This window comes from Artemia sp. Qi Xiang Cuo, chromosome 8, assembly GCF_049724085.1.
Source record: "Artemia sp. Qi Xiang Cuo chromosome 8, ASM4972408v1, whole genome shotgun sequence".
In the NCBI taxonomy this organism is placed as follows: domain Eukaryota; kingdom Metazoa; phylum Arthropoda; class Branchiopoda; order Anostraca; family Artemiidae; genus Artemia; species Artemia sp. Qi Xiang Cuo.
Window position 1 is genome coordinate 29,530,719 of NC_142801.1, and position 21,003 is coordinate 29,551,721.

The 21,003-nt window shown below is 35.4% G+C and overlaps 1 protein-coding gene and 1 pseudogene across 1 annotated transcript in view; one reads left to right on the forward strand and one right to left on the reverse strand.

The window, feature by feature from the left end:
• Positions 1 to 133: 133 nt before the first annotated feature.
• LOC148949310 (phosphopentomutase pseudogene) lies at positions 134 to 5,750 on the reverse strand (annotated as a pseudogene).
• Positions 5,751 to 8,415: 2,665 nt separating this feature from the next.
• The window catches only part of Non3 (Ribosome production factor 2-like protein Non3), a 55,334-nt gene continuing 42,746 nt past the window's right edge, over positions 8,416 to 21,003 (forward strand). Inside the window, exon 1 of the mRNA XM_089093337.1 lies at positions 8,416 to 8,583. Coding sequence (XP_088949463.1) covers positions 8,561 to 8,583 — 23 coding nt within the window. The 5' untranslated portion in view covers positions 8,416 to 8,560. The remainder of the gene's footprint in view (positions 8,584 to 21,003) is intronic.

Sequence of the window (21,003 nt, forward strand, 5' to 3'; positions counted from 1 at the left end):
CCATTTTGGTTAGGTTGTAGAAAATCTTTAAGAATCACTGTTACCATTTGATTGAGAAGGAGATCTTCCTTCTCAATCAAATGATGACTTCCAGTCATCATTGCCAGGTTTGGAGACTAATTCTGCGTAATATTTAACTTTTGGCATGCTTCCACTTGTTCTCAATGTGGATCAGTCCATTCTCAAAAGAAAATGTGATCATTTCAGATGCCTTGCTTACCGGAAGAACGACCTTCTTGTCAGGCTTAGAATCGTCATATCCAGTGGTTAAATCTCGAATAGAAACGATTTTGAACTTACCACTTAAGATGCTTGTTGGGTATGTGCTTGGACCACTGAAATTTCTAAGCCTTTCAAAAATTCTGGCAATAATTTGCGTATCGTAGCAGAGAAAGTTAGCATGGTAGCCGTACTCTTTGTAGATCTCTCTAAGCTTATCGGCAACACTTTTCCCTTCTTTTGCAAACTGCGAAGCAAGCTCACACATGACAGCTCCTGCACTAAGTCCATCTTTATCAAGAACTTTTACACCTGTCATGAAACTTATAGACTCTTCAAAACAAAATATTACTTTTTTACCCGTTTCCATTACATTTATGGCACGATTTGCTATCCATTTGAATCCAGTAAGAGTTTCATCGAACATAAATCCCTCTTCGGAAGCAATGCTCCGAAGAATTTTTGAAGACACAGCTTTAGATATCATACATATATCCTTATTATCTGAAAGTTTTGTGTAATTGTAGAACTGCCACCAGCCAAGTAAAACTCCGAGCTCATTTCCACTAAAGATCTTCCATTTACCTCCTGGCTCTTTCTCAGTAAAAGCCATTCGATCAGCAGCAGGATCACTCGCAAGAATATGGTTTACATGATTTTCCTCTGATGTTTTGATAGCGAGATCCAGCGTGGCTTTGCCTTCTTCTGGGTTAGGAAATCTTACAGTTGGAAAATTGGGATCAGCTGATATTTGTTCTTTGACTGCTATATAAGGAGGTAGTCAAAATGCTTCAAAAGCTTTTTCCTCGTATTATTTCTTGTAGCCCATTCTTTTCTAGGAAGTGATGTGCTGCTAAGGCTGTAAAATCATATATCCTATCCTATCTCCTCTGCGACTATGCTCAAATAAATATTAGAAATTTTCTTCGAAGTCATCGACAGGGTCTGCCCATAATATATTTTGCAGTGCTACTGACATTTCTCGTGGCTCACGAAACGATTTTCCGTATTCAAGTACGTAATATTCGGTGGATAAGCTTTTTTCAAACTATGGAATACCACCGGGGACCCACCAATATTTGTCATTGACAACAGCAGCCACGGGCAAATATTTACAGCACCTTATAATGCGGTCGTAAATATCGCTTGAATATTTCATTATTATTTCCTTTTGTGCGCCATATTTTCGGGTCATGGATCTTGATTCATGGTTGCCACGAACGAAATAAAAATGTTAGGGGTAAACAAGCTTCTATGACAGTGAATACAGAAATGACTCCAAGTTTTGAGGTCCTCGGTCCAAGCAGTCACCAAGTTGTATCATTACGTGATCAGGCTCTTTTTCTAAGATTTTAATTGCATCATCTACCATACGTTTTAGATCCTCTTCTTCGGGTAGGCAGTAATCCGTAAATATTGATTCTAAGCGCGTCAAAAAATCTTCATTGTATTCCATATTAATTTAAAGTCTAAAAAAAACTACTATTAATATGACGTAACGAGTCAATTGGAGCAAAAGGTAAACCAATCTAATTTTAAAATTTTCAGGTATTTTTTTGGTTCGAGCTAAAAAATTAGAATTATCGCTCAGACACCATAAATATTTTTGCAGTTTTCAGCTAAATAAATTTATTTTATTTCAGATTTTCAGGTATTATTCTAGTTTCAGTTTTCAAATCAATTTTTTTTTCAAAGAATCCGACAGCTAACCAAGTCCCATATATGCAATGGTATGTTCTTCGAATGATTGTCTTTTAATGTAACGAACAAAAACCAAAACTAATTTGAAAATTTCCAGTTATTTTTTAAGTTAGAATTAAAATTTATATTATTTCTCAGACACCATAAATATTTTTGCAGTTTACATAATAATCTTAGCGGTTCTGAACTGAAAACTCAAATAAAATAAAAAATTAAATTTCTTTTCTGCAGTAATATAGCACAAAAGATACGCACTTTAGAAGTTGAGCCAAAAAAAGTTAGGTTACAGGAGACATTTACAACTTTGAAATAAGAGGTGAAATAAAACTTTCGTTGGTTACATCGAACAAAAACTAACTTAAAAAATATTCAGGTATTTTTATATTTTAAATTAGAAAATTAATATCATTGCTCAAACGCCATAAATATTTTTGCAGTTTACCTAATAACCTTAGCAATTCTGAACTGAAAACTAAAATAAAATAACAAATTTAATTTCTTTTCTACGGAAATTAAGCACATGAGATAGAGACTTTAGAAGTTGAGCCAAAAAATTTTCGTTCCAGGAGACAATTATAACTTTGAAGTGAGAGACGAAATAAAAATTTTGTTGATTAAATCGAACAAAAAAACAAAAGTAATTTAAAAATGTTCAGGTTCTTTTCTAGTTTTAATTAAAAAATTATTATTATTGCTCAGACGACATAAATATTTTTGAAGTTTTCATAATAACATTAAATATTCTGTATTGATGTAATTGTAGCTAACACTATAATAGCACATTTACTTTTACACCATATATAGTTACAACCTAAGATTATGATGTCACTCATAAATCTTGTACTAAAAATACAGTTTTTCGTCAAAAATTGATTCTATTTCAAAAACTATATTTGTAAATTAGCAAACGTTTTTAAATACATCGATTTCCTTTAAAATGAGCCATTAAACAGCTCTCTAGGACGTTCTAGTGCCCTGCTAGTTGCGGAGAAAAAAAGGAAAAAAGGGTGCCTTCGATGCAGAATATCCTGGTTGCAGCCAATTTTCTTGATTTTCAAGCCAATACATTTCCGTTGTTGTTCAAGCCAGGGGACAGTAAGTTTTCTGTATAGAGGTTTCAGACAAGGCGGTTCAATTAGTGAACTTCTTGTTTCGATCTGACTCTATTTATTAGGAGTTATGGGCTATTATATTTCTTAGTAATGGACGTGATCGTTTCTTACTAGGTTGCTAGCTACCGCTGCAACCCGGAAACTTTACTGTAAAAAAGGATAAATATAGTTCATTATAAATTAAGACAGTCAAGAATATATTATGTATATACGGGATCCTTTTTTTCTTTCTTTTCTTCAGATAGTATTAATTTTTAAAGGAAATCGCCACATCTAGAGCCTTTTTAACAATAAGGTCTCGCACAAGCAATTCCATTTTCTCTTAAAAAGGTCCACAGAGCTCTAGCTTCTACTAGCTGTTAATGATTGCAAGAAAGCCTTTAACAAGGTTCCCTACAACAGAATACAACAAAAGTTAAGAACTGTACTTGGTACGAAGAACGAGGAAGCGACTAATAGCATTCCCTGGGTCAGAAGTTTCCTGACCAGGAGAAAACAAGTAGTTCGAGTAGTGAAACCAATATTTACGCAAACAATGGCAAGCCACAAGGATCTGTATTTGGGTCTCTCATTTTCAACATCTACATAAACTTTGTTGATGATATCAATTCCAGTATCTTGGTATATGCCAAAGACACAAAGCTTTTTCTTGTTACACCGGTAGATCAAAGCATTCTAGAGAAAGACCAAGAGAAAGTGGAGAGGTGGGTGGCAACTTGGTTCATGGAAATTAATATCACAAAATCCCACCATGTACAAGTAGGCCCCACAGAAGTAAACAAAACTTATAAGCTCCTTGGAGAAACTCTAACACCTAGCCTTGAGGAGCAGGACTTGGAATAATCGTTGATGCCAAGCTGCATTTCTCAAGCCATTGTTGGGGCAATTATTAAGAAGGCGTCGATGATCGTTGGAATCTTCCATAGATCAGTCATTTTTCTCCATAAGGATATACTTTGCATGCTATACAAGACTTGGTAAGGCAAATCCTTGAATATAGACATACTCTCTTTTTTGGGTAAACACTTCGCCACATTTGAAGCCGAACAGCGCAGAATGACAAAATTCTGCCAAACTTTATCTCACCTCCCATAGGATGCACAGCTCCGGGGGCTCCAACTACAAACTGTGGCTTACCATTTTCATCATGGCCATACGACTGGAACTTGCAAAATCTACAAAAGAACCTTTTAATCTTACTTTGTCCCCACCACACATTCTACAGTTCAGTACCTCAGTCTACAGTTTAAACTGCAAGGTAGATGCTTCTTCAAGGACATCGGAAGATTGGGCTTCTCCAACTAAATCATCGGCAAGCGGAATAGTCTGCCCTCATCAATAGTAAATAGCTGAGACGTGGAATCATTCAAGAAATATCTTGACAATTTTCATGGACTTGATATGTTTTCTTGTTTCTCAGCTTGCACCTGTATTTTGCATTACATTATTTAGTTATTATTACTTTTTGTCAATTTATATTTGAGGGCAATTAGTCACTTTTATCTCTTTAAGTCTTCGGGTACTTTCTGACACAAAAAAGACTTTTAGTGATCCCTAACAGGGGGTTATGAATATGGGCTACTTATGAGCAGCCAAACTAATGTCTATTGGCGAAACTCTTGGAGGTCAGAAGAGATATAAACATCTTCAGGAAAGTTTGATTTTGTTTTTGAAAGGATTTAAAAGTCCTCTGATGTCTGAGTGAAGACTAGTAGTGAATACTCCATGAAATAAACTTAACTATAGCTTCTCATAAATATTTTCCCTTCAGCAGCTGTAAATGATATTACATGTTCCAAGCCAGCCAATCGAAGACCAGTGATTTCTTCTCTACGGAAAAAGTGCACAAGGAGATTTTTGAGCCTCTAGTACTCTGAACTCGAGTTGAATGGCTCCCCAGAAAACACGCGACATGGTTTAATTCCAGCAGCAATTTTTTGGTTCTTAAATGTTTCAATAAGCTGACAATCATCAATACCAAGTTCAACCATATCAAGGAGATGGTAGTCATAAAGTTTTCCTATAATTTGAGCTTCATTATTATGGCTATGGTAATTCAAAATGCATAATGGGACATTTTCTGTCAAAATGAGATGCACAGTACACCCTCCCACACTAAGAATGCCAGATGGAAACGGTTACACTTCTCTTTTCTTAATATTTCACCCGGTTTTAAAGATATTTAAAGACTCAGACTTTTTAGTATTTGCTATTTCTCCTTTTCTCATCTTCAAGGCTACACAGAAAATGCAGGTTTTGACGCCATTATTATAGGTTTTTTTAAGCACTTACCAAACCATCCATGTCTAAACACCACGTAAAACGTGAAACAACCTGAAAGCCCAAAAGTGTACACACATACAATCATATGTGCGTCACAACCTGTCAAACGAGTTGAAATATGCCAACGCATCCAACCCTTACAACAAAGCAGTACCTGGCAAAGCATCGGTTTTGTCAGCCAACACTTATTCTCTAATGGTTTAAATGAATATAAAAATGTCCTAATAAATAATTTGTAGGGTAGTACCAATACTTCTCTACGGTGATTTCTTCTCTACGGAAAAAGTGCACAAGGAGATTTTTGAGCCTCTAGTACTCTGAACTCGAGTTGAATGGCTCCCCAGAAAACATGCGACATGGTTTAATTCCAGCAGCAATTTTTTGGTTCTTAAATGTTTCAATAAGCTGACAATCATCAATACCAAGTTCAACCATATCAAGGAGATGGTAGTCATAAGTTTTCCTATAATTTGAGCTTCATTATTATGGCTATGGTAATTCAAAATGCATAATGGGACATTTTCTGTCAAAATGAGATGCACAGTACACCCTCCCACACTAAGAATGCCAGATGGAAACGGTTACACTTCTTTTTTCTTAATATTTCACCCGGTTTTAAAGATATTTAAAGACTCAGACTTTTTAGTATTTGCTATTTCTCCTTTTCTCATCTTCAAGACTACACAGAAAATGCAGGTTTTGACGCCATTATTATAGGTTTTTTTAAGCACTTACCAAACCATCCATGTCTAAACACCACGTAAAACGTGAAACAACCTGAAAGCCCAAAAGTGTACACACATACAATCATATGTGCGTCACAACCTGTCAAACGAGTTGAAATATGCCAACGCATCCAACCCTTACAACAAAGCGGTACCTGGCAAAGCATCGGTTTTGTCAGCCAACACTTATTCTCTAATGGTTTAAATGAATATAAAAATGTCCTAATAAATAATTTGTAGGGTAGGCTAGAATTCGCGCTACGATTAACACACAAATATGGGTTCAAATTGTTCAGCTTACTGTAACAGAGAATGTCTTTCAGAAAGTGGCAACAGTGATCCTTGTGAATTCCAAGAAAAACTTGGAAACGCCACAGATATATTGTACTTACATGGAAGTTCAATATCCACTTTTTCTCATTACAGGCTTTGGAATTTCATCTTTTCTGAGACCAAAGGATATTCTACGATAAATCTTACTAGCGTTTATTACTTCCTACTTTTACAGAAGGAGCCAATTATTCGAAAGAAACAAAAACTTTGCTTTTGATTGTCACCGCATTCGCTTTTTTAAGTATTTTTGTTAACACTTTACGGTAAATTTTAACCTGAACACGCTTTTTGACATTTAGAACCTAAGCTTTCACCCGAAATGGAAATTTCGTAAAGAGACTTTCCACGGTTTTATTGGCCTTGAAATGACGATTTGTATAAATGGTTTTGTTTTGTAACCACAAGCATTTGGCAGTATTTTTGTGTTTTTACAGTATGCTGCAATGAAATCTGCAGAATTATATTAAAAAAGCCGTAAGGACTAAGGTGATAAGTCTTTTGATTCAATACTAATCCAGAAATGTTAATATTAACTTCCTGACACGCTTTCACAACTGCATATGAACAAAAACGAAAGAAATACTTCGTAGATAACCGGAAAACTTAGAATAAAATAGATATAAGGATAACTTAGAATAAGGCGGAACTTAACGTACCATAAAGTTCCGCCGCTAAACCCTTTTGAAGTACAACCACCTTTACAGAAGATAAGTATAGGGTAAGGTAAGACATAACATACGATATTCATTTCTTAAAATCGCTACCAGAAGTCCCAACGGGCCGAATCCAGATTTCAGGGTCAAGAAACAAAAGCAGGACAAAAAGCTTAAAAAATCTTTTAAATAAACAACTATGCACTAAAAACTGGGGAAAAAGAAACGCAAAATTAGATTGTCAGAATTAATAAATCAAATTCAAATTTATTATTTAAAACTATTATTTTATCAGATTCTTCCAAAAAAGAAGATACAAGTAGGTATCACATTATTGACAAAGACTATCACAACTCCCCACATTTTCCAAAAAGGAAATTTGGTTCTCCAAAATCTTCTCAAAAATTGAGTTTGTAAGTTAGTACAAAAAATACAAAGTTCCAACTTTTGTCAACGTTAATTTTCGGGAACATTTCAGAGAGCCCTTTTATATATATATATATATATATACATATATATGTTTAGTATATTATCTTTATAAGTAAGCAATAGTTGTATTTTGACAAGGATTTACAGCAATTAAAAAGCTATAAAAAAGAAAACCAAAAGTTATAGCTTAGTAGAAATCGTTGTTAGAAATTGGACCCGCTATAATAAGCAAATATCTTTGAACTGGGCAATACGAGAAGACATCAAATTGCGAAAAAAATTATAAAAACATCTCTAAAAAGTTGTAAAAATTCTTTAATAAGTTGTTAAAAAATTCAAAAAAAAATTCTTGTTAAATTCTGAAAAAATTTCTTTTAAATATTTTCATTTTTACAACTTTAAGCCCCAGCACAATCATAGCAAACAAAGGTAAACACGGACAGACAGGTTATGTATCACTACGCCGACGGTACGTCAGGGCGCCACCGAAATTTTCCCCATACCGGCGCTTCCTTCGTAAGTGGCTTACGGCCGATAAATCGGCTTGGCGATTTACAAAATCAAGGGCAGGGCAAACGTAGCTAATTTCGAGAACTAATTTCCAAATCAGCCTCGATTTGAGCTTGAAAAATTTTCTAGTTTTCGGCGCCGATTTACAAAATCAGTGCCGATTTTCATCTTGATCATCACAAAAAAATAGGGATACAAATAAACCGTCAGCCAGAGATGTCTGGTGAAAGACCCCGTTACTGAGCTGAGAACTAAACTGAGATCACTCATGCAACTATTAATAAACTCCACTTGACTATTTGTGTCCATGATTTTTTGTTTTGAAAATCTCGCGCAATAATTTTTTCTTTCAACCAATTTTTCTTTACCGCTATCCTTTGTCCATAGATGCTGAAATCGGTTCCCGAAATCAGTTATGTGTGCCCAGCCCTTGATTTGGAAATCAGTTCTCGAAATCAGCTACGTGTGCCCAGCCCTTTAGATCCTACCATGTTGACTGTAGCGTCTGTAGCTCTTCTTACTTCATTATTCTAAAAACGTCACCTTTCCTTTCCTCATTAAATTACAAAAGGCGTGAAACGTGGTCTCATTCGTGATGGCGGTTATTCAAAGGATTAAGTAAGTTATTAAGCAGATTTTTAGCCAATCATTTATCATAAATGAGAAACATCATGGAAATTATGCGTCAAGATTCCCAGTCTGAACAAAGCACTATATTAAAAGAGTTGCTCTATTACCTATTTAGCACTGTTTCTAATTTAACCTGACCTACCCCAGTGGTTGCTACTGTGACCAATTGTTCATCAGCTCCCGTCTAATAGGATTTTGTCTGAGCCTAAGATGTACATGTTTAGCCCAAATGTTTATTTAAACATTTCAGTTGAAACATAGGTAAATTTCTACCAAATCATATTAGGCCTTATTGAGTTAGGAATAAAGTGAATACATCATTCAATGCCTTTTTTTATGCTGATTACGAATATACTAAACATTTCTATCAGAAGTGAGTTTCACCCCCCCTCCCCCTCTATATATGCAAATTCAGGTTAGGTTAGGTTGTAGAAATATATACCCTGAATTGGCATATATAGGGGGGGGGGGCTGAAGTTCATTTCCAATAGAAATGATTACTATATTTATAATCAGCATAAAAAACGCATCAAGTGGTATATTCACTTTATGGGTAAGTCAATAATATGATTTGGTAGAAATTTACTGAAACATAATTTGTTATAAATTTTTTACCCTTTTTATTTTATTTATTTGAAATTATTTAGCTTTGGCCTCTGACCCAATACTGCTGAGAAATAACTATATATATAAAAAAAAATTTAAAAAATCAGAGTTTATGTATAGTTCAGGCCAGGGGCTGTATCAGAGAAAAGTAAAATTCCAAATGAGGGTTCTTTGCTTGTCTAAAAGCAGTTGAGTTATGTGAATGTTACATTTAAGAATGAGTTTAAAATATAGTCCAGGAAAGCATTATCATCTCAACTCTTTCCTTGCTTCCAAGGCTTTGAAAATTGTACAGAAAATAGATTGGTGCCTATCTAACCATGCATTCAAGACAGCTTATTGCAATCAATCACAGTAAACTATCCAAATATATTGTTAGCTTATACTAATAGGAAAACCAATCAAGACTTTTGTATCTATAAAAGAATAAGTTACAATTTTGAGCTCTAAAGCACACTAAGCATTTAACTAATTCCAATAGGTTTCAGTAAGTGCTTTTAAATGCAGTTCAAAACTTGCACACATTCATACAAAGCAAACATCTATTGGATACAAGGTAAACTTTGGCCAAAAATGTTTTACCTTGGTTTGGGGGGTTTGTTGTATTTTCTTTTTGTAATTGGTAAGTAGAGTGGTATGTGTGAAGGAAGCCCTAAAAAATTCTGTCAACTAAATTGCAACAATCATAAGAGCTTAGATTATTTACCTTGGTAAATTTAAAGTTTCTTCTCTTACTTAGCTAGGTAGAAGGTGAAAACCCTAATTGATGCATCTTTTTACACTCTTTCTAAATCTACTAATCAATTTCTGTTTAAGTTTTGTTTTGAGCCCTTAAAGTGTCTTCTTGTGAAAAAAAATCTGAAAAAAATTCTTTCTGAAAAAAAATACTTCATTCCTGAAAGTGTTTGCTTCACTTTACCTCCACCCCCTAATGGATAAATATGCTTTCCAATGTATGTATTCAAGCAACATTTTTCAATGATTCAAATTGTTAAATAAGTTACAACAAATTGTTAAAGTGGAAGTTCTCCATCCATCATTTTTTTGGTTTGCCTTGTGGACAAAGGCCATGGAGGGATCCTTCAAGGGCAATTTTTGGGAGGCGGCTTGACTCCATTTGCTTGATATGGCCAAACCAGCACAGTTGTTGCTCCTTGATTTTACTTACAATGGTTTCAGTGGACTGGAGCCTTTGGCATACTTCCACATTTGTGGTTCAGTCAGTGTATTTGATTCTAGCAATGCAATGGAGGCATCTCATCTCAAAAGCTAGAAGTTTTCTTTTGTCTTTGGTTTTCAGAGTCCATGTTTTAGATCCATAAATAACTATTGGGATTACTAAACTGTTGAATAGGTGCATTTTGAGTTTGTTGGCTAGGTGGTTGCTTTTCCAGAGGTTGGCTAGTCTTTGGAAGCTAGAGCTAGCAAGTGCAAGTCAACATTTCATGTCAGAGCTATGGCAATTATCTGAGGAGAGTAGGCTACCAAGGCACAGGAAGTGGTCAACTGTTTCAACCTGTCTCCCGCCTATGGTGATAATGGGCGGGTTGTCTAGTTTACATCTTGTAGTTACCAGACTTTGGTCTTGCTGGCATTGATCTCCATCCCTAACGGCTTTGTGGTATTGTAGAGTTTATCAGCTTGTACCTGCAGTTCTTGTGTAGAGTTGGCTAGCTCAACAATATCATCAGTGTAGGCAAGATTGTCTATCAGCAGCCCTCCTATTGTTGTGCCATATTCTGACTGCATCAGTGATAGAACAACATTTAGAAAGAGGTTGAAGAGATGTGGTGATAAGATGCAACCCTGGAGTAGTCCTGACAAAGTTGTGAACTCTTCTGACAGCCCATCAACAGTTATTACTTGGCCTTGGAACTGGTTGTACAGACTCTTGATTACTTGGACTGATTCTAAAAAATAATGGGAATATTTATAGTGGGCTATATATTTATCTATTTGGGAGAGGGGGTTAAATGAAGCAATGCAGATTTAGAAATGAGGCAAGTATTTGTAAACAGTTTTTAAAATTTGGTAACCATTTTCCACTGGAAAATAGTAAGGAAGAAGGTGTCACTTAAAGGACAAAACAAAATTTGCAAAGGAAGTAATTAGTGATGTATTCACTTCTCACCCAGCTGAGTAATAGAAAAAATTCAAAATTCACCCTTGTCTCATTCCTAACAGTGCATTGCTTGCTTAACTCCCCTCTCCCTCCTGATGAGTTACTTAAATATGGTGTATCTGAGGTTAAAAATAAGGCTGAAGATCATAAATGTAATTCTTGAAAAAGGGGAAGTACCTATCAGTTTTAGGAAAATCTTAATTAAATCACAAATTACATTTCAGACTTAGAGATCCAGACTGAGAGATGTGTTGACCAAATTTTCCCTCTCAGGTTAATTGAGAAGTGTTTTGAGTTTTCAAACATCTTTGGTCCTCAGTTTTATAGATTATAAGCAAAAATTTGATTCTATTGATAGAAGAGCATTAGCAAAGATCCTTTCCTTGTATAGTATACCAGCCAAATACAATAGGGTGATTAATGCTATGTATGAATTTAATATTGCTTTGGCTAAGGGGTGCTAGAATAGGTTTGAAAACTAATGTTAAGAAGATTAAGTTGCTAAGGCTAGGAATAAGTGAAGATGAGAAGGCTACAGTGGGTAACTCTAAAAGTTAGAGTGGGTGACAGAATCTCAAATCTAGCAAAAGTGACCAGCAGGGTGATACAAAGTATTGTGATCAGTCCTCTCCTTTTCATATTATTTATCAACAGAAATATCATCAGCACTGCATTCATGCAGATGACACAAAACTCTATAGGAAGTTCATATCATTTCAAGATGTACCAACACTACAAAAAGACATTGACACCTTTACTGAAAACCTCCAAAGCCTAGGTCTCAAATTCAATGCATCAAAAACCAAGGTCCTGTGGATAGGGAGGAAAAATACTGCTTCTGTGCCCCAACTAGTGTTGTAAAATTCCCAATAAAATATAAAATTGGTAAAATAAGGTAAAATTGGTTTAGCTCCCTGTTGCCAAAAAACGAATCTCCTACAAGCAACAACTAGAAAATCTTGACCTGCCTAGCCTAACATACCATAGAAAGAGAGGAGATGTCATCCTTGCATTTAAGAAGATGACCAGTGACACCATTAAGCCCATTTTTGATCACAGTGAATACACCAGAACACAAGGAAATCCCATAAAACTGCATCAACAATTTAGCAGAAAGTGTGAGTAGTTTAACTTCTTCACCAATCATGTTGTTCCACTGTGGAATTCACTCAGCAAAGGTACTGTTTTGGCCAGATTAGTTGATAGCTTCAAGATTAGTGTTGACAGTGATTGGAACAGCAAGTCATTGAAGATACAGTGGGACAAACCAGCATCATCGAGCAGGGTGTATTAGGTACCACCCTCTTTAGCCCCCAAATACACTCAGCTGCCAATACATCTATTGACAGCTAACAAGGAAACCAACCTGTCCTGTATATATGAAAATAGTGATGATCCACTCATGAACTATGATATGAAATTATGTTAACTGTTTTTATGAACTGTATTAACTGTCATTTATATACGTAGATAGTGATAATCCACAGCACTGGTGTATTATGTGGGCACTGCTATATGCTGTATGTGGAATGTTAGGTTGAATTAGGCAAACTGACTTTTTGGTTACATTGCCATACACAACACTTCCAATATCGTCCAATATGCTTCTCATACAAATATAAAGTCATGGTGTGTCCATTTTCACACTCTTTTCTCTTGGGCAATAACCCCTTATCCTGTAAAAATTCAACTGCCTCTTTTTCTGTCTTTGGGAAATCCCAAATTGTAATTTTAACATTCATATTAGATCAGTTCCGCTCTAACAACTGTTTTGATGCTGGGTATATATCTCTCCTGTTTGACATTCCACATACAGTATGTAGCAGTGTCCACATAAGGCACCAGTACCTAATCCACTTATGAACTATGACATGAAGACTATTGAGTCAATGTTACTTGGTGACATCTACAGGTTCTTCATCCTTAGTTGCTAAAAGACGCAATATAAGGTAATAGGGTACTCTCTAGGACATAAAGGGCAAAATTGGTGTTTTGAAGCTGCCCTGTAGCTACAAGACCAGCTGAGCATTTGTTTTTAAGCATCACTTACAGCTTTTAATGAATTTTTTTTAATGATTCTGATTTTCCTGGGCTTAAAAATGCCCCTTCATCTAGAGTCCATCAATTTAATTAACTGTCTAGTTTATCCCTCTGGTAATCTTGTGCCTAGGGTAATACCTTATAAATTGGACAGTGCCTGATTTTGGATATCTATTTTGTAAGAAAAAAAATGAATAAAAAATAAAATTAATTAAATTTACCATGATTTGGGAATAAAATCATATTACTCATTTTTTTCTAGATTTAAACCTGAGAAATGTTACCATAACAGCCTTGTACATTTGAATAGCCATTTTCAGGCAGATTCCTCATCATATACATGCTATTTTTTATTTATTTATAAAAGTACCAAATACAATTAAAAATGAGGTTTGTAACACTTTCATGACTTTGATTAACTAAGCACTGGATTATAAGAGCAGAACTTTCAATCATTTTTAGTAATTAAGACTGTCTTCAACAGGATTTACTTGCAAATCTAACTCCTCTCTTTCAGAATTAGATTCTGATTCAGATGACCATTTCTGTTTCAAAGCCCCCTCCCCCCCCCACAAAAGTCTTGGACACAACCCTGAGGATTATATACCAATTTCTAGGGTCTTAGAGCTAATTCTGTATTTATCTGAAGATTCTTCCAAAACAACTGCTGAAACGCAAGGGCCATTAAACTAGAATAAGAATTTCTTTTAGACACTGTTGTCAGTAACAACTCATTCAGTAGCAATTGGTTGAAAAGCAGGCTAAATCTTTGAATTGGGTTCTGGAACTTTTGATTTCTAATTGACTAAGCCACTTCCAACGCTAATTTGACACCCCTTCCACATGAAGTGCCTCAGGAAAAAAGTAAATGAACAAATATTAATACATTGAACCTTTATGGGTCTTTGCCATGGGTAATGCAATACAATTGCCCCTGATTTAAACAGGAGAGTAGAAATTTCAATTTCCCTTCCACTGAAAATTTGGAATCATCCAAGGGAAAAATAGGTGGCGGTTTTCCGCAGGGGAGGGAGGATATTCCGTGGGGCTGTTTTCCAGGGGGGGGATTCACCAGCTTCTGAAGAAAAGACAACGTGAATGCAAGATTTTTCTGAGACGTTAAATTTAAAATAAAAATGAGACTATTAATTCTGCTTTGGCCCTCCTCATTATTGAAAATCCAGAACATGTGATTTTTTTTGATGAGGCAACTTTAATATTTGAAGCAAATGGCTTTGCACATTCTTTTAGGAAGGCAAATGAAATTAAGAAAAATTGATGAATAGAGACCTTCCTTTTTAATAGAGATTAATTTAAAAAAAACTTTTTCCACCAAAATAAGTTTTTCAAAGAAAAGTAAAGAACTCCATTAAACCAAAAATGAGCAAAAATAAAATAAAATAATCTACCAAGCGTGAAACTACCACATATCAGCATCAATAAATAAATGAAACCCAAAACAAACAGAAATTGCCATAAATTTTCGAGTCAAACTCAAAACAAGCAGAAATTAACATGAGTAGAGCTCAAAACCCCTGTGCCTTCCCAAGGCCACAACATAATTTGCACTTTACTGAAAAAATATAAATGTTTTTTACTTTTATAGCTTTAACACATGAAATAATATTAATATTTTGATTAATAAATAGCAGCATCTGCATATTAAACTGGCAATTCACATTCATTTGTATTTTTTTCAGTAGAGTGCACATTAGATTGTGGCTTTTGGATGGCATAGGGGTTTTGAGCCCTACTCATGTTAATTTCTGCTCGTTTTTTGTTTGACTCGGTTATTTATTGTAATTTCCGTCCGTTTTGGGTTTCATTTATTTATTGATGCTGATTTGTGGTAGTTTCACACTTGGTAGATTATTTGATTTCATTTTTGCTCATTTTTGATTTAGTAGAGTTCTTTACTTTTCTTTGAAAAACTTATTTTGTGGAACAAGTTTTTTTAATGTATTTCTGTTTGTTTTATATTGACATAGTCTTTTCAGGGAAAAAGAAAATAATTCTTTAAATCTTTTTGTTTTTTTAAGACTTTATGGTTTGGCCTGCTATTTGTATGCTGGAGAAAAATTTTCCGCAAATTTTCACAACATACACCCTTTTAAAAATTGGACACTAATAGTAGTGTTTAATTTAGTTTTATACCTCCTCTAGTTGACCTGAAATAGAAAACTTGATACCATTCACAAAAAAATCTGTTTACTTTCTTTGATAGCTTGGATACAGTTACGCTATTTTGATTTGGCTAAATTTTATGAGCAGAAGTAGCCCCGACAGTTTGAACATAATACCCTCAGTTGTTCTTCAGATACTGCTGAGATGCCTTATTGGGTATCGGCATTAACACAGTACATTTTGATTCAATCTTAAGGCAACATTAAGTTTTTAATGATAATGGGCAAATGGGAGGGTGGGCGTTGGAGAGGGACTAGTTGCCCTCCAACCACTTTCGACTATTAAAAAGGGCATTAACCCTTTATATTTTCAATCGAATGAGCCCTTTTTGAAGTTCCTCAGACAACTCCTTCAATACAAAGTGCCCAGGTCTAAGCAAAAAAAAAGAGAAAAAAATAATAATACATTGTACCCACATCAAACTTTACTATAAAAATGAAAAGCCTTCCAATCACTTTCAACTATTAAAAAAGGCACTAGCCCTTTTAATTTCCAATCAAATGAGCCCTTTTTGAGTTTCTACTACAACACTTTCTATAAGCACCTTAAATGTACTAAGGGCATAAATTACTACCCTTGCCCTGAGGGCTGTGAGGGGGTTGTCATCCTCAAAGACCTAATTTCTAGAACTTTCAACTATGTTAAACAAAATGGCTATATCAAAATTTTGATTGGATGTGTTTGGGGAAATGGTGGGCGTGAGAGAAGCGTTAGTTTTTCCCCAATCACTTTCAATTATTAAAAAAGGCACTAGCCCTTTCAATTTCCAATCAAATGAGCCCTTTTTGAAGTTTCTACAACAAAAGTTTCTGTAAAACCAGATATGCCCCAGGGCATAACTTACAACCATTGACCTGAAAGCTGTGAGGGGGTTGTCATCCTCAAAGACATAATTTCCAGACCTTTTAACTACTTTGAACAAAATGGCTATCTCAAAATTTTGATTGGATGTGTTTGGGGGAATGGTGGGTGTGAGAGGGGGCTTACTTGCCATCTAGTCACTTTCGACTATTAAAAAGGGCACTAGCCGTTTCAATTTCCAATCAAAGATTCCTTTTTGAAGTTTCTATGACAACGCTTTTAATAAAAAAATCTTATATGCCCCCAGGGCATAACTTACAACCCTTGGCCTGAGGGCTGTGGGGAGAGGGGGGGTGTCATCCTCAAAAACATAGTTTTCGGACTTTTTAACTAAGTCGAACAAAATGGCTATCTCAAAATTTTGATTGGACGTGTTTGGGGAAATGGTGGGTGTGAGTTAACCTCCAATCACTTTCGACTATTAAAAAGGGCACAAGCCGTTCTAATTTCTAATTTAATGAACCCTTTTTGAAGTTTTTACAACGTCACTATCTATAAAAACCTTATATGCCCCCCAGGGCATAAGTTACAACCCTTACCCCAAGGGCTATGATCTTTGAGGATTATTATCGTCAAAGATCAAATTTCTAAAACTTTTAATTACGTTGAACAAAAAGGCTATCTAAAAATTTGATTGGATATGTTTGGGGAAAAAGTGGGCGTGAGAGGGGGTTTAGTTGCCCTCAAATCACTTTTGACTATTAAAAAGGGCACTAGCCCATTGAATGTTCAATTGAATGAGCCTTTTTTGAAGTCTCTACAACAATGCTTTCTATTAGAACCTTATATGCCCCCAGGGCATAACTTACAACCCTTGCCCTGAGGGTTGTTGAGGAGTGTCCTTCTCAAAAACATAATTTCTATGTGGAAATCAACAACGCTGAACGAAATGGCCCTCTCGAAATGTTTATTGGATTTGTTTCGGGAAATTGTGGATGTGGAAGGGGTGTTAGTTGCCGTCCGATCACTTTCGACTTTTAAAAAGGGCACAAGCCACTCCAATTTCCAATCGAATGAGCCCTTTCCTAAGTTTCTACAACTCCTCTGATACAAAGTGCCCTGGTCTAAGACCAAGAAGAAAAAAAAATAATACATTGTGCCAACATCGTGCTTTACTTAGGCAGCGCTATTGCGCAGCCTATGATACTGGAGATATTCCTATAACCCAATGCACAATAACTTAAAATTCAAGGATTCAAATAACATTTTTCTTCATTTTAATCTAAGATCATCTGACCACACTTTTAATGAAAATTGGATCAGTAGACAACCTAAGTCAATCACTAAGCAGCGAATTCTTACCCAATCAAATTGATGAATAGTTTTTCATTTATTCTGGCTTGATTTTTTGGTTAGTTTGATTCAGTCTTTCTTCTGCTTAGTTAGAATTAGTGCAAAAGGTTAGTCTACTTACTTCTTTGAGAACTGAATACGGCTGGGCAGAAGTCCCTGATGAAATATCTACCTCTATCATTTTTGCTTCTTTTTTTCTGCTGGCTGACATTCAGATTATATTTCACCATCTTAAAATTATAATTACCTGTACTATAATACACTTTATTGTTCTGATAATAAGAGACCTAAGTAAGACAAACCGGATTTTAAACAGGGAAATAGAGATATACTAATAAAGAAAACATATTCAGTTACGTAAAATACGTAAAATAGGTAAAATACCAATTTTATGGGGTCTGTAAAATCACTGTCAAATAGGTAAAATGCCCAATTTTACCAGTTATAACACTAGCCCCAACTATCAATCAACAACAAAGCAGACTGCAGAATACCGGTGACATTTGTTCACTCCGAAAGAGATCTTGGCATTATTGTTGATCCACAGCTTAAATTTTATGGGCACACCCAGAAAACTATTTCCAAAGCATACAGCTCGTCAGGCTGATCAAATGAAGTTTCAAGCACTTGGATAACAATACTTTTGTAGTGCTTTACCAGGGGATTGTCAGACTTACAATAGAGTATGGGAATGTGATTTAGGGACCCCACTGTAAAACGGACTTGGCCGCCCTGGGAAAGGTCCAAATACATGCCACCAAACTTCTTTCTGGTCTGAAAGGCTCAGCTATGAAGAACAACTATTCAAATTTAAAATACCCACCCTGAAATATATACAAATGAGAAAAAAAACAGATACAGCTGTACAAAGGAAAACACAGCCTGGAGAAACTGTCTTTCTAGAAGTATTTTCACCCTTCAAAAATAAATATCACAAGAGGACCCCAAGAAAAATACTCAAACCTATAGCAGTAAATAGACCAAGGGCGAATTTTTGGAGTGTCCAAGCAGTGGCTGACTTGAACTCACTCCCTGAAATAGTTGTGAAATCTTTTACTTTAAATAGTTTCAAAAATGACCTGGATTGATTTTGGAGAGAACATTTTTACACACCTGACTCATAGACTAGGGTAAGGGGACCCTTACCCTCAGTTTAAATTGCAAAACCCAGATAGCCATTGACTCAGAGGAACACAAATTTGATGAACCAACTGACAGCTATCTAGAGAGTGCTAAAACAGGGACATGTCCCTAATGGCACTGAGGATCCTGTAAGTGGGTAGTATTATTAGTAAAGATGATGGGAGCAGTGAAGATGTTAAAAGTAGAATAGCCGTGGCTCAGGGTGTTTTTTCATGGTTGAAAAAAGTTAGCAAGAACAGGAAGATAAATCTGCAAAGTTGTAATATTGGAAGAAGAAGAATTAGCTTGAATTAGAAGAAGAAGAAGAAGAATTGGAAGCTAAAATGATGACAGTCTTCTTCTATTTAACAGCAGGCGGGCTTTTCAGTAAAACTATTTAGCCCTTTTCCTTCTGCTTCACTCTGTGGGCTACAGAGCTACTGGCTTGATTGCCTCATATTTATTAGATATATTCAGATATCTTTCAGCAGATCTTTCGACTCTAGGAGTTCAAATATAAGATGATAGATGTCGATTTCTATGCTCTGTGTGCAGGTATAGTTGGCTAGGCTCTTGACTGATAGTGGGATTTTGTGGTGTTTGAAGTATTTTAACAGTTTAGAAAGCAAGGTATGTTGTGCAGACGTCAGCATATTACATTCAAATAGGCAATGGTCAATTGTTTCATTATTCATATTACAATGCCTGCAAAGAGGGGACAGGGGAATTGAACCACTTGAATTAGAAATCTTATATGAGAATGCAAGGAAATTTAGTACATTTGTTCCAGAACGAATTCTATGATAAATTTTAGAAAGATACTTATTGGGAAAGGGGGAAAGGATAGGATTAATCTTATTAAAATTAATATCTGATAGCCTCCATCGGTAAATATCTCTAATTGGGATTGGTCTCCCACTTGGCTGGTCAATATTTATAGCATTTTTTGCTATTTCATCAACCTGATGATTACCACTTATGCCAGAGTGACTAGGAATGTACTGAAAGTAAGTGTTTATGCCACTTGAAGCAAGATTATCAATAATACTGAGACAATGATAAGTGTCAATGTCCAACTTATATTGAGGAGCTGAGGCCAGCAACTCAAGGCTTGATAAAGAGTCGGAATAGATGATAATATTATTCAATTTTTCAATCAAAGATTGGTTTTGCTTAAGGTGTTCTAATACCATGATTATGGCATTTAACTCAGCAGACATTATAGATAAATTATTAAATAATCTCTCGCCCATTGCAATTTTCAGGTGAGGAAGGAAAACACCACTTGTAACCTTCTCATTCATTTTTGACCCATCAACAAACATTTGGAAGTGATTTTTATAGGTAATTGTATTAAGTTCTGCAAATTTTTTCTGAACAAAAGCAATGGGGGTTAAATCTTTATTCCATTTTGAAAATTCAGTATTTATTATGGGAGATGACCAATTCCATGGAGGGGATTGGGGGAAAGTAGGTGCAATAGACTTTGCTGGTACAGGTAACTTCTTTTGAATATTGGCATACTCATCTGCAATACCTCTATACATGGCTGGATTTCTTAACCAATTATGTAATGTGTGTGAGCTATTTGATTCAATTTTTGTAAGATGTTTTATCAAGAGAAAGCTACGTCTATCTTTTATTGTTGTTAATCCACTCTCCATAAGCAGAAACTTGGTGCTTGTGGGTTTCCTAAGACCAAATATGAGACGTATTATATCATTTTTTGTTGTTTCAATTTTTTGCATCTGGGTCATTGCACATGCACCATATACAATGAGCCCATAGTCAATATGGGGTCTTATATGTGATTTATAAAACTGGAGTAAGGTTTTCTCCTTACAACCCCAGGGTGTGGAAAGAAGTCTTTTTAGTATATTTGCTTTTCTATAACATTTTTTTATTGTGTTTGAAATGTGGAGGTGGAAATTAAGTTTTTGGTCAAGCATGAGACCTAGGTAATTAATATTCTTATCTTCTGGAATAGTTGTTTTATTTAGAGTTAGTTTTGCATTAACATGGTTTCGCTTCCTGTGAAATTGGATTATTTTTGACTTGGTGGGTGCAATGGGTAAATCTGAATGTTGAGAGAATTTTTCAAACTGGAAAAGTGACTTTTGCAGATTTGACTGTGCTATCTGAAAGGTGTTGCCAGATGACCATAGCACCAGATCATCAGC